Source organism: Sparus aurata, chromosome 8, assembly GCF_900880675.1.
Source record: "Sparus aurata chromosome 8, fSpaAur1.1, whole genome shotgun sequence".
Lineage (NCBI taxonomy): Eukaryota > Metazoa > Chordata > Actinopteri > Spariformes > Sparidae > Sparus > Sparus aurata.
In genome coordinates, this window is record NC_044194.1 from 22,960,212 (window position 1) to 22,982,954 (window position 22,743).

The 22,743-nt window shown below is 42.7% G+C and overlaps 1 protein-coding gene and 1 long non-coding RNA gene across 3 annotated transcripts in view; one reads left to right on the plus strand and one right to left on the minus strand.

Moving 5' to 3' along the window:
• The window catches only part of met (MET proto-oncogene, receptor tyrosine kinase), a 73,191-nt gene extending 53,378 nt beyond the window's left edge, over positions 1-19,813 (plus strand). Inside the window, exons 13-21 of the mRNA XM_030426770.1 lie at positions 4,691-4,844; positions 5,681-5,815; positions 7,636-7,896; positions 10,761-10,841; positions 12,295-12,476; positions 12,712-12,821; positions 13,047-13,212; positions 13,339-13,475; positions 16,530-19,813. Of these exons, the coding sequence (XP_030282630.1) occupies positions 4,691-4,844; positions 5,681-5,815; positions 7,636-7,896; positions 10,761-10,841; positions 12,295-12,476; positions 12,712-12,821; positions 13,047-13,212; positions 13,339-13,475; positions 16,530-16,821 (1,518 nt within the window). The 3' untranslated portion in view covers positions 16,822-19,813. The remainder of the gene's footprint in view (positions 1-4,690; positions 4,845-5,680; positions 5,816-7,635; positions 7,897-10,760; positions 10,842-12,294; positions 12,477-12,711; positions 12,822-13,046; positions 13,213-13,338; positions 13,476-16,529) is intronic.
• A 956-nt stretch (positions 19,814-20,769) lies between these two features.
• On the minus strand, positions 20,770-22,743 carry LOC115586152 (uncharacterized). Of its 2 annotated transcripts, none has more exons than XR_003984821.1 (2): positions 21,286-22,743; positions 20,770-21,024 (listed from the first exon to the last, which is right to left on the minus strand). It is a non-coding gene; the product is annotated as an uncharacterized LOC115586152 (long non-coding RNA). The 2 variants fall into 2 exon arrangements; XR_003984820.1 differs by having other exon boundaries at positions 21,259-22,743.

The window sequence follows — 22,743 nt, forward strand, 5'->3', positions numbered from 1 at the left end:
AACCACCTCAACCTTCTCAACATGTCGTTCTAGCTTTTAGTCCCTTTATTGCCTTTATTATTATTTTCTCTACTGGTTAAACTTTGTTCAACAGCTCACTGACAGAAACACACAAATTATAGCTGTGTGGAGATACACAGGTGCTCACGCCTCCAATCAAATTAAAACAGCCTTCAGTTTATACAAACACCCAGCCCACCACAAATAAACATCCACACCCAACACACACACAGATAAACACGCACACTGACTGAATAGACTACTTGTTCCAGTTTTCCTGCATGGGGAAAGCTTTAGTGTGTGTTTGAAGGCAGTGCAGGGTGTGTGTGTGTGTGTGTGTGTGTGTGTGTGTGTGTGTGTGTGTGTGTGTGTGTGTGTGTGTGTGTGTGTGTGTGTGTCAGGGTGTGTTCAACAGTTTGTTGATAATCAGGTTTATTTTATTTGCGTGTCACTGAATTAACTCATTGTCCTTTTTAAGTTTGGACCACAGGAAGACGCTAACAGTTCTATTTCTCAGTCGTAAGTGGTGAGAACATTCAATCACATAATAATGATGCGTGTGTAATGATAATAATAGGAAAAGAATAACGATAACAATTTCCAAGTAAGGAAACAAAATATGGCTCATAAAATGGCATGAAATTGTCTTCACATGTGAATTGAAATTTGAACGTGTGAAAACAAAAAGGTTTCACGTGTGTAAAGGGCATTTTCACAAGTGATTGGCTTTTTTCACATGTGGATTAAAATTTCCGCATGTTGAAACAACTCCTGCACCAGTAGCATAGATACAATTCAATTGTCCTCTTTTTTAGGATGTTATTTCGAAGTGTAGTCATTTAGAAATCTTCTGAAATGCATGCTTGATCCTTTCATGTGATAACAACACTTTCACTTACGTCAGGTATAAGATGTAATTTACCTGTTTGATGACAGACTAAAAGAACATTGACCCAAAACTACAAGTTAGTCCAACTGGCTGTGAGATGTCACAGGTCAGACCATTGTGTTTTAATATACAAAAGTTCAAATGTTCCAGCAAAGGAGGAAAATGACGGCAGAAACTTTAGTTAGCTGATCTCACGTAGCATCTCCACAATGCAAATCAACCACCAAGTGTCCACCTGGAAGTGACCTGTGTTGAGCGTGACGTCACATTGATTGACATGAAAAAAAAAATCTTAACAGCACAACATGAGATCACATGACTCCTTTTCAACATAAAAGCCTAGCACAAACGCTTGTGAAAGCCAAGACTAATCGTGTCTTGAAGAGGTTTTTGACGTTTCAATCAGATACTGTGTATCAGACGTTTGCTCTAAGACAAGTGGATCCAATACAGCAGAGATCCGCAAAGCCTCTTATGATGCATTTTATATGAGAATTCCCCTCTGTTTGTTTTATCGGGCTCACGGGAGGAATTTTAGCAATAAAAGGTATCATATAGTATCAAAGCACCTGCTTCTGAGGAGGAGGGGGCTGACTCACCACATAGTAACACCATAACACACAGTGAGGACAGACGGGACATAGTCTGTGCAAGAAGAGTTAGTTGTTGTAATAGTCAGGATTATTTTCATTTAGTGCGTTCAATTAAATGCAACTTAGTTGACATTAATTATCATATTACTTGACACTTTATTCAAAATGTCGCCTGTTCTCTATTCATTTGATTCCAGGTTTGACAGTAATAAAACACAAACTGAAGACCAGCTTCACTTGCGCGAGCTCTCTTGAGGCAGAAGCAGGATCGCTCTGCCATCGGCCACTCTGAGCTCTTCATTCGGCGCTGTGGGAGATTCACGGAAAACACCACATTCCTTCAGCGTTCCAGATCGTTTACTGGAGACTTCAATAACTCTCCTGTCCTAATGCAGTCTCCTTATAAAAAACGGCTCGGGGAGAATTTATTACACGGCGCGTTGAGTGAGAGGGCTCAGCATCCAGCTGTCTTGTCACTTGAATATAAGTCAAGCGTCCTCTTGAGTCGTGAGAAGAGGACGTACGGTATAGAAATGTCAGAGGAAACTGACACACACACACACACACACACACAGTCTTTAATTAATGATGAGGATATCATTTTTTAGGTTTAACTGCTGTGACGCAGATTGTTGAAAGAATATGTCAGTGATTATAAAACATTTAAAAAATATATATATTTTTAAAGGGTGTTTATTAACTTAACACGTCCTGACAACCTTGTTTTACTGACCTCCACTGGTTTACTTGCTCTCCTTGCAGCAGTCGTGTAGCATCCTGTCACAGGAGCTCTTGATGGAGCCATCCAACTTATTATGACCTTTATATTAATCAGTAAATACATTTAAACTCACTAAAGGCTGTGATTACTTGTGCTCTATACAAAAAAAATTCATTTGGAACTGAAAAGGACCTGATGGATTTTGTGCTTTTTACTTCCAATCCCTTTGTTCGATGTATTTCAATTCTTTCTGTGGGTATCTGGCCAAAACGTACATGCCGCAGCCCTGTGTCAACACGTTTCCAGCAGCTAAAGTGGAGTCTGACAGCAGGAAACGTTTCAGCAAATATCAGGTTTTGGTGTCAGAAAAAAGAGAGAGCTTCAAGAACAGCATGTTGGACCAATATTTAGCAAGAATACAAAGAGAAAGAGGTGGAAAGGCCGAGTTCTGTACCCCAAATAGACCAGGATACCATGCAAGAACAAGGGGAGTTATGTTTTGAGTGAGAGGTTAAAGGTCATTTTTCACTGAATGAGTAAAACCTTCTCTTTCCCTGCTTTTAGTATGATTTTTCCTATTTTCCTCTTATATCCTGTCAGTAAGACAGTAATACTGAAGCTTTGGGATTCCCAATGCATCAGATGCTGATGCTGTGGTCAGGTCTGCCACCATCCAGAAGTGCCATTATTTAACTAGTAACTAGTTGGGAGTGAGCCTCAAACATCAACCATCTTACCAAAAGGCGCTTTAAGTTCTTAAGCAATTTTATGGAGTTTGAAAAGGCATTCGTGGAAACAAAGCAAATCAAACTGACCCACTGTAAATTACTCGTATTTGTGCATGTTTTCTGGAAGCTTACGCATGCGAACAAACAGAGCAGTACTACCACGAATCATGGGGGGCCAAGAGACATCCGCAAGTATGCTGGAGTGCGTAAAATAGGCATAAATGAGCCTCGGGGGGGAAAGAGAAGTGCGTTGAACATCCCGCATCATAATGAAACTCTTGTGTTCTGGGAGTTGCCCAAGAACTGTTGCATCATTTTTGCAACAAACAGCCTCCAAGCGAGTTGAATGAGTTTCGATAAGACCTTTATGACACAGACTAATACGACATGCCGAGCCTCAGTCGTCCTCGTGTGGTCCTAAAGATAACACCGGTCGCCTTCTGGTGAGGCAGTGTTGTGCTTCAGACCCGGCGTTATCAGCCCCATCGCCGTCGACTTGTGAACTGGCCTGTGTCAGGGGATGGTCAGCCAATATCCCTTACGCACACACTCATATATCCCCTATCTCTAGACGTGCCAGCATACACACTCATATACACACAAGCACCATCCCATCTGCAGTAGAAACCTCATTTCCACTAAACCTAATAATGGCAAAAGCAATATCACTGATGTAATCTGCCTCCAGACTGAGGAAACAGTCCGTGTGTGTGTGTGTGGGCGTGTGTTGCTGTGCGTGCATGCGTGTGTTATTGCATGAATGCCAGTTGGATGCCTTTTTAAATGCTTGTATGTGCGCCACCACGTATGCCATGCCTGACATACTACAAGTGTCATGTATACAGTGGTAGCCTCTGTTTATCCAGCAGATGCCTTCATGCAGTCCGTCAGAGGTCAGACAGAGACACACTGTCTTTAAATGATTCAATTAGGGAAAACAGGCAGCATGTAGGTGAACACGTCCACATGAACTTCAATTAAGTCTTTAACATTAAGCGTCAGATCCTTCACAGTCAGTGACGTCCTGAAGTCTGTAACCGGAGACATCGACAGACACTTGCTTTGTCAGGCCTGTGCTGCGGCAACCATTGCTTCATGCTCGTTTCAGGCTCAATTTCACTTCATGCCTCCAGTCGACTCTTCGGAGACACTCAGTAAGAAACTAGAATGGAAGTCAGTAGAGCCCATACCTCCGCCAAGGCCAAACAGTTCCCCTATCGTGCTCACTCATTATCGGAACTACTGTATTTTTATCCGATCACAAATTAATACAAATAATTGAAAAATGTGGTGCAGCATGCAATCTGCAAAGTAGAACTAAAGTTATAAAAAAAAAAGAAAGAGGTGCAGTAAAAGTACAGTCATTTCCTCCGAGCTGTAGCGGAGTGGAAGACAATGGAGATGCTGAAATACCTCATACCTACCTTTACTTGAGTAAATGGGCTTAGTTACATTCCATTACTGATTTTAGGTAATACTCGTAGGATCAGTAGGATTTAGAAAATACTGTTTAATGAATTATAAAAGTTACATGAAATCTACATTATGGACACAAAAATGTGCCTTAACCACCCAGATGAATTAATGACGTCAGGCCTGTTGAGCTGAGATTCAGACCTCGACACTTAATCTTTACCAGCTCCTAAGTAACTGAATGTGACCTCTGACTTCGGTATGGATGGAGGGCAGTTCAATAGTAATTACCGGTGTTATTAAGATTCACTTCCTTAACTCCGTCACATCCCTTCACTTCTTTCAGTGGCGCCAGGCGGACTCCATCAGGCATCTGGGCAAGGTGACGCTGGCTCAGGAGCCGGACTACACCGGCCTCATCGTGGGCTGCGTGTGCGTCAGCCTGCTGCTGCTCGGGCTGGGAACTCTGCTCATGTGGAGGAGGAACAAACACATCGATGGTAAGAGCAGAGATGTCGGGTCGTGGCGGGGGTCACAGGGTCAAAGGTCAGTTCAATCCTGCAGTCTACACAATTGTGACATCCTCAACTCAGACAGTGACCGACTGGCATTGATTTCACAAGACTTTGTAACGCTATCTGCTCTGATATGTGTTCATCAGATGCTACAGTCAGGTCAAGTATGATAAGTTTTATGAAATGTCTGGCAGGATGTTTGCAAATTGAGTACAATTTCAAAGCAAAAAAGAGAAAAATATGTAGATTTTAAAAATCGACCAAAAAGAATGAAATATGTGAGTGAATCAGAATATGATATATGTGCTTGATTCACCTGTATCACAAATAACAGGAATATAAAGATATGAGACATGAAACATACAAAATGCATTATGCATGTGTACAGTATGTACAGTATGTAGTATATTGCCTTGTATCAATCATGGTTTCAAGAAGTCCTTTTACAATTTGAAGATGTAGAACTAAACATTGAATTGATCATGGTGTGTGTGTGTGTGTGTGTGTGTGTGTGTGTGTGTGTGCGCATGTGCGTGTGTGCGTGTGTGTTCGTCCGTTCGCATGTGTGTCTGCTTGGGTTTTGTTTTTGCCTGGTGGGTTTACAGGACGTTCGTGCGTGGGGCGCACCGGTGAACTGCTTTGCCTTTCTTAGTAACGCTCTTATCTCTCCCCCTCTCCTCCTCTATCTCATTCTCCCTCCTTCTCGTTCTCTCTATCTCATCATCTCGCCCCTCCCTCTCACCTTTCCTTCTACGCACTCCTCATCCCCCTTATGTCTCTTTCGTTCCTTCTTCACCCCCTCCCTCTGTCTTCCACTCTAGATCTGTCTGAGGTGTGGTATGATGGCCGGGGTCACATCCAGCATCTGGACAGGCTGGCTAACGCGAGGAGCGTCAGCCCCACTAACGAAATGGTCTCCCACGAGTCAGTCGACTATAGAACAACCCTGCTGGAGGGTACGTCAACCAGATAAGCACCTCCCCTTCCCCATGCCCCTCCTCCTTCCCTCCCTCCCATCTACCTGCTTCCCTCCCTGTGGGGCTGAACGCTGTGCTAGCGGTGCATGCCTAAGACGATATGAACTAACACCTGTAGCCTTCAGGACACTTAAGTTGTTGTCTTTGACACATTTTGAATCATTTTGGTGTTTTTTGAATCAGCTGATCAGAATCTTCCATGTGGCCAGTTTACATCATCATAACTTCCGTGCCAACTCCGGGGTCATGACTTCTATTCATGTCCAAACTCACGCTCCCTCTCAGAGTTTATATTTCAGTCACGTTAAAAACCACAGCCACAATATACACACTGTTGGAATCGTTGAAACTTTCTCTTTCCTTTGCAGTCATGTACCCGATCTTTAGAAAAAATAAACATCCATGAATTGCTCTTAGGAATAACTTTCCCAAGATCTTTCCCACTAATCATCATTATGAGACTGAGCTGAAAAAAGGAGGTTCCGCTTCAACAATTCTTTGCGGAGATCTGGACCCAAAAAAAAAGAAACATGAAAGGGCAGCACATCTCAAATGTCCAAGTCAGGGAGGACAAAATACTCACATTTCTCTTGGTTATTTGGCTCACTTCACATCTGACACACAGCCGTCTGCAGAGCGTTTGAAATATACAGCTTCAATTCAGCAATAAACACGAGGGCAGAGTGGAGGACACAGGTGGGAGCCAATCACCTTTCTCTGCTTCTTTAGATGTATCAAAGAGCAAAATTAGTGAGCATTAAGTCAAAGAATATGCTATAAAAGGCTTTAAAAAACACAGCAGAGCTGCAGAATAAATGATCATCTCTGTGGGTTTGTTGCTGAAAGTGACCTCTTCTACGTTACACGTCGTGATCAGAATAATACACCCATGATTCCAAGAAAAAGTTGTTGTGTAAAGCATAAATAAGACAAGATTTAACATTTGGCAACCCTTTGTGACACATACTCAACTGAAAACAGTACTAAGACAATGTATTCTAATGTTTTACTTCATCAATTTTATTGATTTTTGTAAATATATGCTTCATCGTCCCAACTCTTAGAATCGGGGTTACGCTTACTAGTGGGACTTTGCAGATAATAAATGTTGAAAGTAAATTTGTACGACCCAAAGGAACCTGATCGTTTTATTGCCTGTTGCTTCAAACATGCTGATGCTGGATATCATGCCCTCCCCTCTCTCCAGACAATCTTCTGTCACTTTACTTCCAGTGGAAAGGAAATAAGGAAAAGCGCTGCTGCTTGTTCAACTGTCATATCTAAGCAACTTTGACAAGTTATAAGTGTCAGCACAGCAAAAAATCTGCCAGTGAGATATGGCTTTTGGAGCCTGTGTCCAGAGTCACCTGTGGTTTTGGTTTTCTAAGCTTGAATCCTGAGGGCGATAAAGGGGCTCCATGTATTCTGATCCTGAGCATGATGGGCAAACTAACTCTCCTGCTGCCAAAAAGTGACTTGAAGGCTTCAAATCTGAGAAGGTAGACTTACTAATGAACTAATGCTTGTCCTCAGGGAGAGTTGCGGTGTAGATTGGTGGCTGTAAATGTATTATAGTCCTCCTGTGTGTCTGTATGTAAGATTTGCCTGCATTTATTTTCACATCAGCAGAGAAATCAGAAACTTTGTTTTTCCCGCTCAGCTCCCTTCCACCTCAGTGTCAAGTTGCTCTCTGCCTTTGTAGCTGCCCCTTTCTGATCATGTAACACACCTTGACCTCTGGAGGCCCCGCTGATAAAGCCGCTGACCTTTGACCCCCACCATCTCCTTTGCTACTCCAGATCAGGGCAACGACAGGCCCGAGACATGCAGGGGGGCTCCTCCCATCTACGGCGGCAACGGGGAGCTGCTGTCTCCCAGACTGGGGGCACTGGGAGGTGGGATTGGTTTGGGGATGGATGGCGAGTTGGTGTCACCCCTGCTGATGGCCCCGGTCCACATCGACCCATCCTGCCTCCACCCAGACCTGCTGACTGAGGTGCAACATGTGGTGATCGCCAGGGAGCAGCTGCTGCTCCACCTCAACCAGGTCATCGGCAGAGGTCAGTCAAATAAATACTATATTTACTGTTAAAAATACATTATTTTTGAAAATTACACAACGCTGGGTCTCTCTATTTTCATATAGATTCTTGGTAGTTAGACCTTACTGTAGTGTTTCCGCTTTCATCGTATTTTCTGTTGATTAAGTAATTTATTTTGTCGTGGATGTATTTTTTGTCTATTCATCAACACTACTTCCCCTGTTAGCTACCCAGTTCTTCCTCTGTGAACTCTAAACATGGCAGATGTGAAAAGATAATCATCATTCTCTGTGCATTTCCAGGCAAAAAAAGCATTTTTTTTCCAAGAAGTAGCTAATGGCTGGTTAATGTGCAAAATAAAGCAGCAAAGCAGACATTTATGTATTTGAAAACGTTATATATGAAGATCCAGTCAATACAAACTGCTGTAACCAAGCCTTTAGAGCATTTATGGAGAGCTGTTCCATCATTAATCCAAGTGCCAGCGTAGCCAAAAATGCCAGAGCCTATCGAGGGCATGCAGCGTTTTTGATACTCTGTTATCATCGAAGAACGCATTAAAGAGCCTCAAGAGGGGGATTAAATCTTTTTTATAGCAGCTACAAATGGATGAGCATGAACATGAATGAGGGGGAAATAAACTACAAGAGATAAATAATTCAGTAAAGCATCAAATATTGTCCGACAAATCACTGTCTGGATTGAAATAATTATTCTATGAACACTGATGTGCTGTAGACCATCAGTGTGTTCATGCACATATAATACAGCTGTAGTTAACCAACCGAAACACTCCACAGACTCACTCTGGATAGTAGCTGCCACTGGTGTCCAGCTTCAGGTGTGTTCCTGCATCATGTAGGACTCGTCTAGTTGTCATCACGTATTTGTAAACGTTTCATAATCATTTTCATCTGACTGATTTATCTTTCCTGGATTTTTTCAATCCTGCAAATACCACATATTTTTTGCATTAAGAAAAGTAAATGCAAAAAGTACAAAACAAAAAAAAAGACCATATACTTGAGTGTGTGATGTCTGTTAGCCATTGGATGCTGGTGGGTACAAACACCAAGGGAATGGTTGATCTTGGAAGCCTTGAAGGCAAAAGGAAAAAAAGTGACAAAGAGGGAGAAAGACCAGCAACAGAGCACCAGAAAGGTTCAGCCTTGGTCGGGTCGCCTCGCCTGGGCAAGGGTGTATGACGTTTGAAAGACCCAAAGCCCTGAAGTCACCAAGTGTGTTTCTAGACTTTTATGTTTTATTGATTCTTGTCCTTGCATACTCTACATTTAGCATCGGGCATCGTAAAAAAAATACATTTCTAACTTCTGACTTTAGGTGCTAAATACATTGTTTGGCACAATTCATGATGGGATTGCAGCTGATATGGAATGATATTATCATCTCAGATTAAATTTGGGATTTATGTAAAGCTATACAAAAGCTTAAATCGCCCACAAAGAGCTTAATTGCCCACTTTATCAAGCCGCAAGCTTGACACGCAGACACAAAATCACCTCATATAGTGGTGCTTAAGTAGGCGGGTCAGACCCATGGATCAAATTTAACGTCGAGAGGAGAAAGACCCCCAAAACCCCTTCATGTCACAGAGAACAGCCCCCTGCCCCCTCAGCTGAATTATCCCCTGAAGAAAGAGCCTGGATTTCGAGGCAGGATTTTTTTCTTAAGTGGCGTAGGATGATTTGTTCACAGCTAGTATTCCCAGGGTCCATTGTTGGGAGTCGTAATCCAACACCGTCAGCCATCTGCGGGGACGTGATAGGAGAACGCCGCGCTCATTTTATTCCTGCACCCCTTCCAGACTTGGGCAAGCCCTCGTGTCTTAAGAGATATAATTCAATAAAATGCACGATAACTCAAGGGGGTTCGGCATAGCCTATTAGCTTGTGGGGGTATTAATGAATAAAGCTCCATACTGGGTTTCTCTAGGGGGCAGATTAAGTGCGAGGGTGATGGTAATTTGAGATAATCAGAATTAGCTGTTAAAGGTGTGAAAACAGGCAAAACACATACACGCAAGAGTCAGATATACTTATTTTAAAACCCAGCCAGAAAATGTGCATAAAAAGATGTGTGCACTGAGTGCATGAAATCACCTTGATCCTTCTGCTCCAAACTTTAATTTTTATGCATCAGCAGTGGATAGAAATATTTTTTATTTGATCGGGAACTGATTTGATCATGGAGCCAACTGGCTGAACGCATGATCTTAATCAAAACGGCACTGTCGGGAAGACGGCTGCAACAAGCCAAGGTGTAAAATGAACAACACCGTTAGCACAAAATCCCCAAAGGGCCTGCAGTGTCTCACAAGTTTAGTTTTAGTGTTTATTCAGATGGTGCCATTTACGGGCAAGATGTAGAAACTGTTTACTTACTCATTGGAGTGTACGTTAAGCAACAAGTCATGGTAGATATGATCAGTATCAGATGACAAGTTGATTGGCCAAGTATGTTCGCACAAAAAGGAATGTGGTTGTCAGTTGCACTCAGTCTGTGTCTATGCCGTGCCAAAATAAAAGCACCGCTCTAGTGCTCATTACTGACTATCAAACATGTCCACAAGACCTAAAAGCTTGAAACAATAAAGACCCAACAAAACAAGAAATCATTGATTTAACTTCCTGAAATACTAAACTGACTCCTGCCAGCTGACTCGGTCCTGGCTGTGGCTGGACCTCATCATCATCGGGCGTGAAAGCAGTGCATCTCATATGTCCCTATCGTAATTAGACCTCTTTCATAGAAGCTTACTTTATGTGGAGTTTATGTAGAAGGTTTGAACAGGTTTGAACGTGAGGTTCTGAAGTCACTGATTCTGACTTATTGTGACTAACGCACCGTGTTGTAACCTGCAGGTCACTTCGGTTGCGTTTTCCATGGGACTCTGCTGGAGCCAGACGGGCAGAAGCAGCACTGTGCCGTCAAGTCCCTGAACCGTGAGTACAAACTCCCTTAACTGTTAAAAAAAAAAAGACTATTTTACCACATGAGTTATGCCGCCGATAAACTGGAGAATGTTGGAGGTGAAATGTGCCGCTGAGGTGATGCAGATTTTTTAACAAATTCATCGATTGTTACAGCTTTCATTTGTGTTTTACAGTTGTTAATTGGAAGCAGATTGTTTACTGTCGGATGGATACCTGCAGACATTTGATTACACACTTTTGGTTTAACCAACTAATGTTGCTGTTTGGATTTGAAATAATGCCGTGCTAAACTTCAAGCGTAGAGGGGTTTTCAAAAGCCTGCAGTCTTGGTTGAATTATATTTTTGCCTGTTGACTACATGTAGGAAGCCATGTTATCTTTTTACTGAGCTGCGGTTTGACAGAAATGCACCCATCAACCAATTAAAAAAGAGACATTTTATGTTTTATATTGTTTCTTATCAGGACTTCCTGAGTCATGACTTACAATCAAATGCAGTTCCTGCTTTTCCCACAGAACACACACACACCACACACTCAGCACTCTCAGCACACTCTCCCCTTGTCCAAACGCATTCACATCCAGTCACAATTATTCCCTCCTACGTCTGCTTATATTGCATACTTATTGTATGATATCATGAGGCTCCAATAGCATTAAGGACCTCATCTCATCAGAGCACTGACTTCTTTTCGGCTGAGCTGATGGTGATGAATGAGCGTCCGATGGTGAAGACGGCATTAGGGTCCCCCCTAATTGTGTAACCTGTCAGTTGGAGGAGGGAGATTGATGCTGGAGTAATGTGGAGGAAAGCTCAGCGCAGGACCACAGCAGGGTGGGATGAACTCGACCTGCCGGGGTTTTGTCCTCTGGGATTTGGACCTTTTATTAATGTAATGGAGTTTAGTGGTTTCTCTGGACGCCGTGTCACTGTCTTTTGCCTTCTTTTGTTATGTTTGGGATGGATATTTAAGACGAGTAGTTGAAAGTAGAAGATACATACTGTGTTTCTAGAATGATGAGTGTATGACAAAGACAGGAATATCCACCCTCCACACAACAATAATGTCATTTTCATGTCAACTTTCACATTGAGGCTCTGAAATCAAATGTCAGCTCTTTCTATCTTTGGGGTCTAACCTCAGCTGAAGGGCCAATCAGCTGCTTTTCTCGAGACATGAAGAGCTTCCATATCTAACCAGATTACAGCTGAGTCAGTGGGGCCAAAGTGGGGGACATCAGAGGCAGGAATGCAATTGGCAAATGGGAGTTTGGCGTGGGTCAGGTCCGGGTGAGGACATTCAGGGAGTTTCATCATCATCCTTTTTCCCTGAAGACACATAAGGAATTACCTCCAGGATGATGTCACTTCTCCAGAATTTCTACCTGTCTCCCTGTGGAATGAATCTTTCTTCATCTCCAGAATGTTCACGTCTTTCTGTTTTCTTTTGTCTCTTTAAAGGCATCACAGATCTGGAGGAGGTGTCCCAGTTCCTGAAGGAGGGGATCATCATGAAGGACTTCAGCCACCCCAACGTTCTCTCTCTGCTGGGAATCTGCCTGCCGCCAGAGGGTTCACCACTGGTGGTCCTGCCCTACATGAAGCACGGCGACCTGCGCAACTTCATCCGCGATGAGGGACACGTATGTACACTAACATACATGCACGTATTTTGTGATTTATTCACTGGCTTTTACAGTACATATTGATGCAGTTCACGGACCCTTGTGCAAATTGTGTTAAGATCATGTGCAAAACAGTGATTGCCGCTGAGATTTGCAGCGGATCAGTCATTGCGTCACAAGTTGAAACAAAAATAATTTCAGACCAAGTCAGCGGTTTGGTCTCACAGTCTTCTGATGGTTCTGTCTCCTACAGAACCCGACGGTGAAGGACCTGATGGGCTTCGGATTGCAGGTTGCCAGAGGGATGGAGTACCTGGCCAGCAAGAAGTTTGTCCACAGAGACTTAGCTGCCAGGAATTGCATGTGAGTTCACATTCATTCAGGCAATATCTCGTGAGTATGTACAGCAAGGTACAATAGATGAGACCAAAATAGAATTATATACAGGAAGGAACGAAAGGGGAACAAAGGAGAACAGAAAAATATACAACAGATCAAGGTAAAACTGAAGGGCAGGACCAAAGTGAAGAAAAGAGATTATGGTTCAAATGAATAGAAGAGAGGGTAATTTCTTCTTTGTCCTGACAGGCTGGATGAGAGCTACACGGTGAAGGTGGCAGACTTCGGCCTGGCCAGAGATGTTTATGATAAAGAATATTACAGCGTCCACAACAAGAGTGGAGTCAAGCTGCCCGTTAAATGGATGGCTCTGGAGAGCCTGCAGACACACAAGTTCACCACCAAGTCAGACGTGGTGAGGACCATGATGGACAATTTTGACTTAGGACCACTTTTTTCATTTCATGCTGTCTTCACTCAAGTAATTTCATCACAGTTTGCTATAAGGAGTAAGTTTTCTTGTTTGTTTTTTTTCCCACAGTGGTCGTTTGGCGTGTTGCTATGGGAACTGATGACCCGTGGAGCCCCACCCTATTCTGATGTGAACTCCTTCGACATCACCGTGTTCCTGCTTCAGGGGAGGAGGCTGCTGCAGCCCGAGTTCTGCCCTGACGCCCTGTACGTACACACACACACACACACACACACACATATTAAAATATACATACTTTACACCTGTCATTCACGTCCTCTAGCAAAGTGCCACGGCTCAGTTAGTGTGAGTGAGGAGAGCTGCACTTAAATACAACATGAAGAAAGTGCTAGAGTCTGAAATCAGGGAGAGAGCAGCGGGGGGAAAAGAGTGGAGGAGGTGAAAGAGCTGCATGAGCATTCAAAGGCATAAATAAGAGCCACTCAAGTTTAGACCATCCATCATCCACCTCAGCAAGAGTCTGAAACACACTCACAGCTCTTCAGTCTCTTCAGTCGAGCGTTACATCTCGTCACAGCCGCGGGTCAAATAAAAGTCACTTTTCTTACTTCACCACGAAACACAAAGCAAGTTTTGAAATGGAAATCCAATGCCAGCGTAGTATTTCTTTTTTTATTTGTCTCGTTTTTGTTGCTAAGCACTTGTTGCCAGCGCTCCAATAAAGCAGCCATCATACAGAACAGAGCCGTGTTGGCAGGGCTGAACTTTCCTTTATTCTCCTGGATTTTTTGTCAACAAGAGTTGGACTTTTTCAGTTTTCTTTGGAACTGCTTAAAGGCAAGTTTGCCAGGCAAAATCTAGTGATGTGCCGTGTTGAAACCAGGCCGCTTAACTGTTGAAACTTAGTCAGTTAGAAAAACGTTCTTTCCTGCTGATGAACAAACCGCCACCACCTGACGCAGCTTGAACAAGAGCAGTCTCGATTTTGTGAGGAATGAGTGATAGGGAAAAGCAAAACATAAAGTTATTTATATGAAAATGTCGAATCAAAACACAGGAAAGTGTTTCATTGTCGATACAGCGCATACAGCAAACTCACTCAGCACCACGGTATCTGAGTTGTCCTTATCCATTAAACTCTGACCCAGTAGTTCTGTGAAACGAATGCCAAGTGTGATCTCATAGGGTGCAGATAATGTCATGAGGTGCACTGCATGTCTACGGAGTGTGTGTGGAAATTGAAATGGGGAGTGGGAGTGTTCAGGTGAGGGAGGAAGAGGCCCAAAGTTCCCAAGCTGTAAATTAAACAGAGACATCAGGAGGTGATGCACGGCTCCAAACATTCCCGCAATTCTTCACTCCTGATCGTTCACTGGTCGCTTCGGCGATATCAGTCGCTGGCAGATACTTTGGACGTGTGGTAATGAGGCCATTTTTCTTCATTTCTAACAATGATAAGGTGGCTCTGCCAAGTCACGGAGAGAAAAAGGGAATAATAGAAATACCTGAGAGGTGTCAGCCTCTGACAGGGGGAAAAGCTTTGTTGCAAAATTATTTTTAAAATGATGTATTGTTGGTGTGAAAGCCAAACTTAGCTTTGAGACACATTGAAATTATTACCAGTCAGAAGACTTTATTATTTCATATGCATAACACCAGCGAGGCACGAATAACATACAGTGTGTTTGTGAACTACTGAATCATAAGATGAAGTATTAATATCTATTGTGCTAAGTTTCTTTCATGTTTCAGGGTTCAAATGGTGGCTAACAGATGATTTATTGTGACATGGAAAAAAACCCTGCTTCAGGAGTCTAAGCAGTCAAAACGTGTTACAACTGAAAAAGCAAATAATTTTTTTTTTTTTTATTTTATCAAATAGAGCGACATCTGCGAGCTAGTTCAGGCAGGCAACTCGAGCTGCACTGATATACACATGACCTTCCCCACTCTCCAGACTGATGTGACGAAGTCAGAGCCTAGAAGCCAAACTCTAACTAGGTTTTGCTGCTCTAATAAACATTTCAAAAAGTGAGGTTTCTGATTGTAATGGTGTAGTGAGAAGCCCAAGGTGATGTCATTAATTTACTAGTTTTCTCAACTAAAAGTCGAAAAGCAGGATACATTTAAATATAAGCTGAAAAAAGCAGTAAACTGTAAAAATTGAGAAGCTGGTAAAAGTAAATGTTCAAAAAATACTTTAACTTAAAGGTACAGTATGTAGGAATTTTAGTTTAAAGGAGAAATGTTGGCACTGTTTTCCCCCTCCATCTGAGAGGCCCTGTTTTAGCTCCTGTCTCTTTAAGGCCCCCCTGCCCTGAATACCCAGTCCCCTCTGATTGGACAGCTCACACATGCCTGATCCAGCACCTCTAACAACAACAGAGCAGTTGTGCTAAATTTATTTAAAGAAGAGCTTCTGTTGGTGCAAAATTTGACCTTTATAACTTTAAAGAACTACACTTACATGCACAAGAACATGTACAGAGACAAGAACGAGAACAAACTGAAGGACATGAAAAAAAACAAAAACATAATAGGTCCCCTTCAAAAATGCACGAAACTTATCAACAGAATGTGAAGAAGTAACAGTTTTGACAATATGACAAAGACATATGTGTACTGTGTTGCAGAGATAGCTACTAAAGTTAGCATGCTAACAAGCTAGCCCAGTGCCTGATAGCCTCCTTCTCCCAGCGGCCAAAGCTCCTGTGTTACACTTCGCTGATTGTCCAGCTAACCCAGCTAACAGAAGCTGCAGTCATAGATGTTTAAACAGAATACAGTTAGCAGTAACTCTGGTGAGATCTGGCCAGTTTCTCCATATTGTAGCTTTAACTTAACCTTTAACAATGTTTACTATTTCATATGTTTTGCTTTTCGGTGTATATTTATGCAGCATTTTGTTCAAAGCTTTGTTTTCACAGTTTCTGCACTTGCAATTGTGCACTGCCAGGGAGTTTTCATGCGCTAACATCTCACTTTACGCACTTTTATGAACATGTGACACATAAAAACTCTTGCATCTTATCTATAAACATTAAATAATTTCCCAGTCTGGGATCATTAAAGTAATTCTATCTATCTATCTATAACTTGATTTTTATTGAGTCTTATTTTACTGTTATACTTGTAATTTTAAAAACAACATTGCCAAAGAGCTTCATAAGAAGTTAGATTTCCCAATAAAAGGCACTTTTGTGAAACAAACCCATAGAAGCACAGTTAATACTTCTTTATCTGAAATATGCAAAAGAAAATATCTTGGTTCTGACTCCTCTCCCCTCCTCCCCCTCCAGCTACACAGTGATGATCGAGTGCTGGCACCCAAAGCCGGAGCGGCGGCCCTCCTTCTCGGAGCTGGTGTCTCGCATCTCCGCCATCTTCTCCAGCTTCAGCGGCGAGCACTACGTCCTGCTCAACACCACCTACGTCAACATCGACAAGATGAGCCCTTACCCCTCCCTCCTTGCCTCCTCCAACACCACCGCTTCCTCCACTTCGTCTTCCCTGTCCGACCCCTCCACCTCCACATCCCTGCCGAACCAGTCCCACCTCTTTTGCCACGTGGAGCGAGACTGCTGCACCTGAGAGAGGAATTTTGAGGGAAGAACAACAGGTGGAAAAAAGATTCCGAAACTGAGAAAGAGAGCAAGGAAGAAAGCAGTGAGATGATGAAGAACTACTGTATGTACTTGCCAAACACTGGACACTGTATGCTGAGGAAAAACCACAGCTGTTGCAGCTTTGACTGTTCACTCAATGTACATAGACCATCAACCTTTGACATTCTCAAGCATCCCAGAATGACCTTATCGACCTCGGCCAACCTTTCGGACCTTTCTTCGACCCCAGGGAGCATGAGGTCAGCCTTCCTGTGTCCTATACAAGACAATTACCAGGCCCAGGAACCCCTCGAAGCACAACACTATTTGTCAAACACCCACTAAGTCTCATCGACTGCTGTATCCATGCAGGAGGAAGATGGATTTTCTCTTTCCGCTCTCCTCTGGGGTGGCATGTGCTTCGATACGCGGATGTGGCTCCGACCTTCCTTGCTGTCTGTAATGTGAATGTTTGACAAATGGCCATGTATTGTGTCACGCCTCCACACACCATAAACAAGACCTATATGCCACCTTTGCATGCCCCACACCTGAGAGGACGAAGCCTGTTTTTGATAGATGGCGACGCCTCGGGTGAGTAAACCGAGGCTCTCTGGAGGTAGGTAACATGGGAAGGACAGTGTAGGTGTGAGGTGGGATGTGAGAAAAAAAACCTGCTGCCTGTGTGCAGTTCACTGGATGCTTTATTTGTATAACTATCTTTGGGCGATTAGCTTTTGATGTGCTTGGAGGAAAAAACAAGTCTGGCAGCCTCGCCGTGAGTCACCTGTGTGACAGCCCCAGATGTCTCCAGTGAAAATGATTAGGAGCGCCTTTTATTTTCCTTTTTGTATGCAAATCTGAAATGTCTCGTCACGTCTCACCAGAACAACTCTTACAATGTGTACAAACTTATGAGCTTTGAGGTTTCCTTGGAAAGAAGAAAGAAAACAAATGAGAACCATGTCCTGGGGATTTTCTGTCAGTTGACGAACTGTATATAACTTGCATTTATTGACAGAGAACATGCTGCAACTGCTAAAAAATAATACCCAGACAAATATGAGGGTTTTGCAGCCAAACCCTTAGACGGCTTAAAGTTTATCTATTTTATAAATTGAATAACCTTTGGTCAAATGTCAAAGAGCTTTGTGTTCCCTGAAGCTTTCGCCAAGAGTCTCAACTAAAGGTTTTACCTCAAAAAGCCCCTGTGTTCATCTGGCTTTGCACCAGTGTGTTATTATGTTACTATCAATGAGAGCTGAACACAAAAAAGTTGGCATGCTGTGCAAAATGTGAATTAAAACAGAATGCAAGCCCATGTTCCTGAGCCCAATTAGTAATCTCCTTTATTCAATCATGTGTTTCACAAAGCGTTGAAACTCTCCCCAGCCTTGCTTGTGAACGACAGAGTCGTTCGAGGATGCTCCTTTCATGCTCAATCATGATAATTTCACCTGTTGCCAATGAACCTGTTTACTTGTTGAACGTTCCAAATAGGTGTTTCTGGAGCATTACTTCCACAGTCTTGTTTTGCTTCTATCCCAGCTTGTTTGAATCAGGCGAAGCACTAATTATATTGTCTTTGCACTCTTTTCAATTGAGAGCATGTCAAAAAGGGATCAGTAAATGATCATATTCTGATTTATTTATGTTTTACACAGCTTCCCAACTTTTTTGGAATCAGGGTAGCAGAGTTATTATGAAGAATATTCTCATGTTAAAAGAATATACCAGTGTGTTAGCAAATTTTAGTTTCTTTGCCATAAATACTTTACAACTTACACTTCAGTTTACCATTTTTAAGGCAGCCACCGGCCTCCATTCAGTTCTGTACAGAAAAAAAATCTGATTTTTGAAATATAAATTATGAGACAAGAACAGTGACAGTACATTTTGACACTGAAAACAATCCTCAACTGAAAAAGGACTGGCATATTGAATCAAATATTTGGCACGGAAAAAGTTACACAGAAAAATTAAACGCAGAAAAAAGTTATGTCAGTGCTATAGTGAATGATATATTATTGTTGTATGGTAATATATTGCGGTGCAGATAGATTTCTTGTATGCTCACCAATTAATATCATACTGCAGTATTATTTATAATTATTATTATATTATGATATATTTTTGGTAAAGGTGGTGAAACATGTATTCAAAATGGATTGGATTAAAACCCATACTAATTTCCACACAGTTTTTATATATTTGACGATAATATGATAGAAAAAAGCCAAATGTCTTCTTTCCTGAGCAAATTTTTTACGTGTGATACACTGTAATGGATTACACAAATGAAGTTTCAAGAGTCTGATTTACATATCGTACAGAAATGTAATGGAAACTAATGGCTAAAAACAACATATTATCTAAGACACTTAAGCCTCATTAACTGTTGTGCAAAGTAAACAATATGTTGCTAATCAGCTAAAACTTGCAAAGCACTGATATGCTCAACGCCCCTTTTTATGTTTTTTTTTTGTGTAGCAGATTATGTTTTTGTGGTTTTTTTATCTGAATGGCTGCTGATGTGACTGGGCCATTTACGGACAGGTATGAATGTTTGCTATGACAAGAAAATTGCTGTACTATATTTTTGTATTGATGATGAGCCTGAGACCGGTGGTGAGTGCCACGAACAATGAACAAAGCCACCGTATCGACCATTTGTTTTCAAGACGAACCACTGCCATTTTGTAAATACAGAGAGGGGATCGTAGGGATGGGTATGGGAGCTGCACATCTGTCTGCTTAACATGTGAGTGGAGGCTCATTCAACTTCTGATCATTACTGCAAGATCTGCTGTCACTTTGGTCATGTGATTCTCCACCAAATTGTCTGTGCTTAACACTGTATGTTCTGTGTGTTGGTGTTTGTATGATTTTGTTGTCCATAAAGAAATCCTGAAGGTACATGTTCCTATGTAATGTCAAATCAACTTTGTCAGTGTAATAAAGCTATACAATCAGAGTTAGCTCCTGCTTCTTTGCGTCCTTTGTTTTAGCAGCTATGACAGCCGTGTTAATGTTATAGAACGAACTTGCCCCTGAGGCAAACATAAAGCACAAGTACCTGTTGTTTAAATTACTACCTGCCCACATAGTTTATGCCTGCATCATGCTTTCCATAGGTGGGTGTTTTACAGTTCCTGTGCTGTGTTTCCATACCGTTCCATTGTGCAATCGTCAGGAGTTGGTTTATAAAGACAAAAAGCTGATTCCATTAAATAATTGCAAAAGAAGATGGTGCACAGACAGCGTAATTGGACTTATAGTGTAAACTGATCTGGTAGTTTACTGATGGGAGGACAGCTCAGAGATTACTTTTTAACATTTGGAAACAGAAAGTGGTCTACCAAAAGGAAAGATGGTAGACTACCTCAACCCGACTGAACCCAGGGGATTATTCTGCCCCAATTCCAAGGGTTAGTCTCTATACTACAATGACACTCTGAGCAGGTCGTTTTTTGTCTGACTAAGGGGCAGAGGGTAGACTACCTCAACCCCGACTGAACCCAGGGAATTATTCTGCCCCAGTTTCAAGAGTTAGACTCTCAACTACAATGACACTCCGAGGTGGTTGTTCTTTTCTATCCAGGAGAGAGGGGTTCAACAATGTCAAGCCCCGATTGAACCCAGAATATTATTCTGCCTCAATTTCAAGGGTTAGTCTCCATACTACAATGACACTCTGAGCAGTTTGGTTTTTTGTCTAACTAAGGGGCAAAGGGTAGACTACCTCAACCTCGACTGAACCCAGGGGATTATTCTGCCCTAATTCCAAGGGTTAGTCTCTATACTACAATGACACTCACGGGTTGTTAGAGGGTAGACTACTGTCATGGGGGATGTGTGTTAAATATAGGAGAGAGAAGAACTGAATGAGGTTTCTACTGGGGAGCCACTGGCCACAAACAACAACAAGCAGGAGTTACAATGGGGAATGGTAGCTTTTTTATTAAAACCAAGGTGAGCTAATGTTGGCTATGATAAAACCACAAGGCGAGATATTTAAGCAGAATTGTTATTAGAAACACAATAAAAAGGAGTCCACTGCGTGGTGATGGGTGAGATGGAGCTGGTGGTAGAAGAGCAGGTCCAGATAACAGTTCATCTCCTGTCCTCTTATCACTGTCTCTCTCTTCCTGGTACATGTGCGTCAGCCCGGTCACTGTGCCACCTCCAACTAGCACGTACAGAGAATATAACCAGTCAATATTCTGGGTTGTGCCCTAAGAAACCCCTTGGAAAAGTAATAACTTAAGACACGACATGCTCTTGTAAGTAAAACACAAAATAAACCGAAACAATGCGGCATGCAAATAAAGTCCAATCAACTAAAGTAAACGAAATCAAGGGGTTTCTTTCTCTTCTACTCTGTAAAACAATGAAAATGATGGGAGTAGAACAAAAGCGGTACTTAGCTCGGAGGAGGGGTGAAGCTTACTTCTGCCCCTCCCCGTTTCCTACGATGCGTCTCTCCGGTATCCTGCATGCCGTCTGTGGCCCGTTTCATAGCTCCGATCCCTCTCGTCCAGCCATAGGCTGAACTCTGATCTCTGCTGTCATCGCGCTCCGTGTGTCGTGCTGTTACGCTCCTCTCCACTGCTTTCTCATCTCTCCCCTGGGCTGATCCGCTCCCCTTCACTTCATCCTGCTCCCTTTCACCTGTATAAGCACTGCCTCCTCCACTCCTCCACCAACCGCACACCTGCAGCCACCTTTTCCCTTCCGGGACAGCACTAAATTGCGCCAAACCCTGTGAAGATAAAATTAAAACAGCGCCCCCCTACTGGTCTCACGGCCAGACATAGTCACCCTGTGACACTACCTCATCCCCAACTGAATCCAGGGGGTTATTCTGCCCAAATTACAAGGGTTAGTCCCTTGACTACAATGACACTCCGAGGAGGTTGTTCTTTTCTATCCAGGAGAGAGAGGTTCGATCTGATTGATCTGAGGGGATTATTCTGCCCCAATTTCAAGGGTTAGTCTCTATACTACAATTTCACTCTGAAGAAGTTGTTTTATCTATCAAGGAGGCAGAGGGTAGACTACCTCAACCCCGACTGAACCCAGGGAATTATTCTGCCCCAATTTCAAGGGTTAGTCTCTATACTACAATGACACTCTGAGCAGGTCATTATTTTCTCTGACTAAGGGGCAGAGGGTAGACTACCTCAACCCCGACTGAACCCAGGGGATTATTCTGCCCCAATTTCAAGGGTTAGTCTCTATACTACAATGACACTCCGAGCAGGTCAATTTTTTCTCTGACTAAGGGGCAGAGGGTAGACTACCTCAACCCCGACTGAACCCAGGGGATTATTCTGCCCCAATTTCAAGGGTTAGTCTCTATACTACAATTTCACTCTGAAGAAGTTGTTTTTTCTATCGAGGAGGAAGAGGGTAGACTACCTCATCCCCCAACTGAACACAGGGGATTATTCTGTCCCAGTTTCAAGGGTTAGTCTCTATACTACAATGACACTCTGAGCAGGTAATTTTTTTCTCTGACTAAGGGGCAGAGGGTAGACTACCTCAACCCCGACTGAACCCAGGGGATTATTCTGCCCCAATTTCAAGGGTTAGTCTCTATACTACAATTTCACTCTGAAGAAGTTGTTTTTTCTGTCGAGGAGGAAGAGGGTAGACTACCTCATCCCCCAACTGAACCCAGAGGATTATTCTGCCCCAATTTCAAGGGTAAGTCTCAGGTTACACTGAGGTTCTATCAGGATTTTGTCTTCAGCATGATTTTAGGGAAGAGGATAGTCTTGGCAGATGCCTCTCCCATTCCAGGATAAGGGCTCCTTACTGATGCCTCTACTGTTCCTGCTTCAAGGTTCCCGTTTGATGCCTCTGCTTGTCCCACAGTGGAGTCTCTTCTCTTCTTTGATCTGTA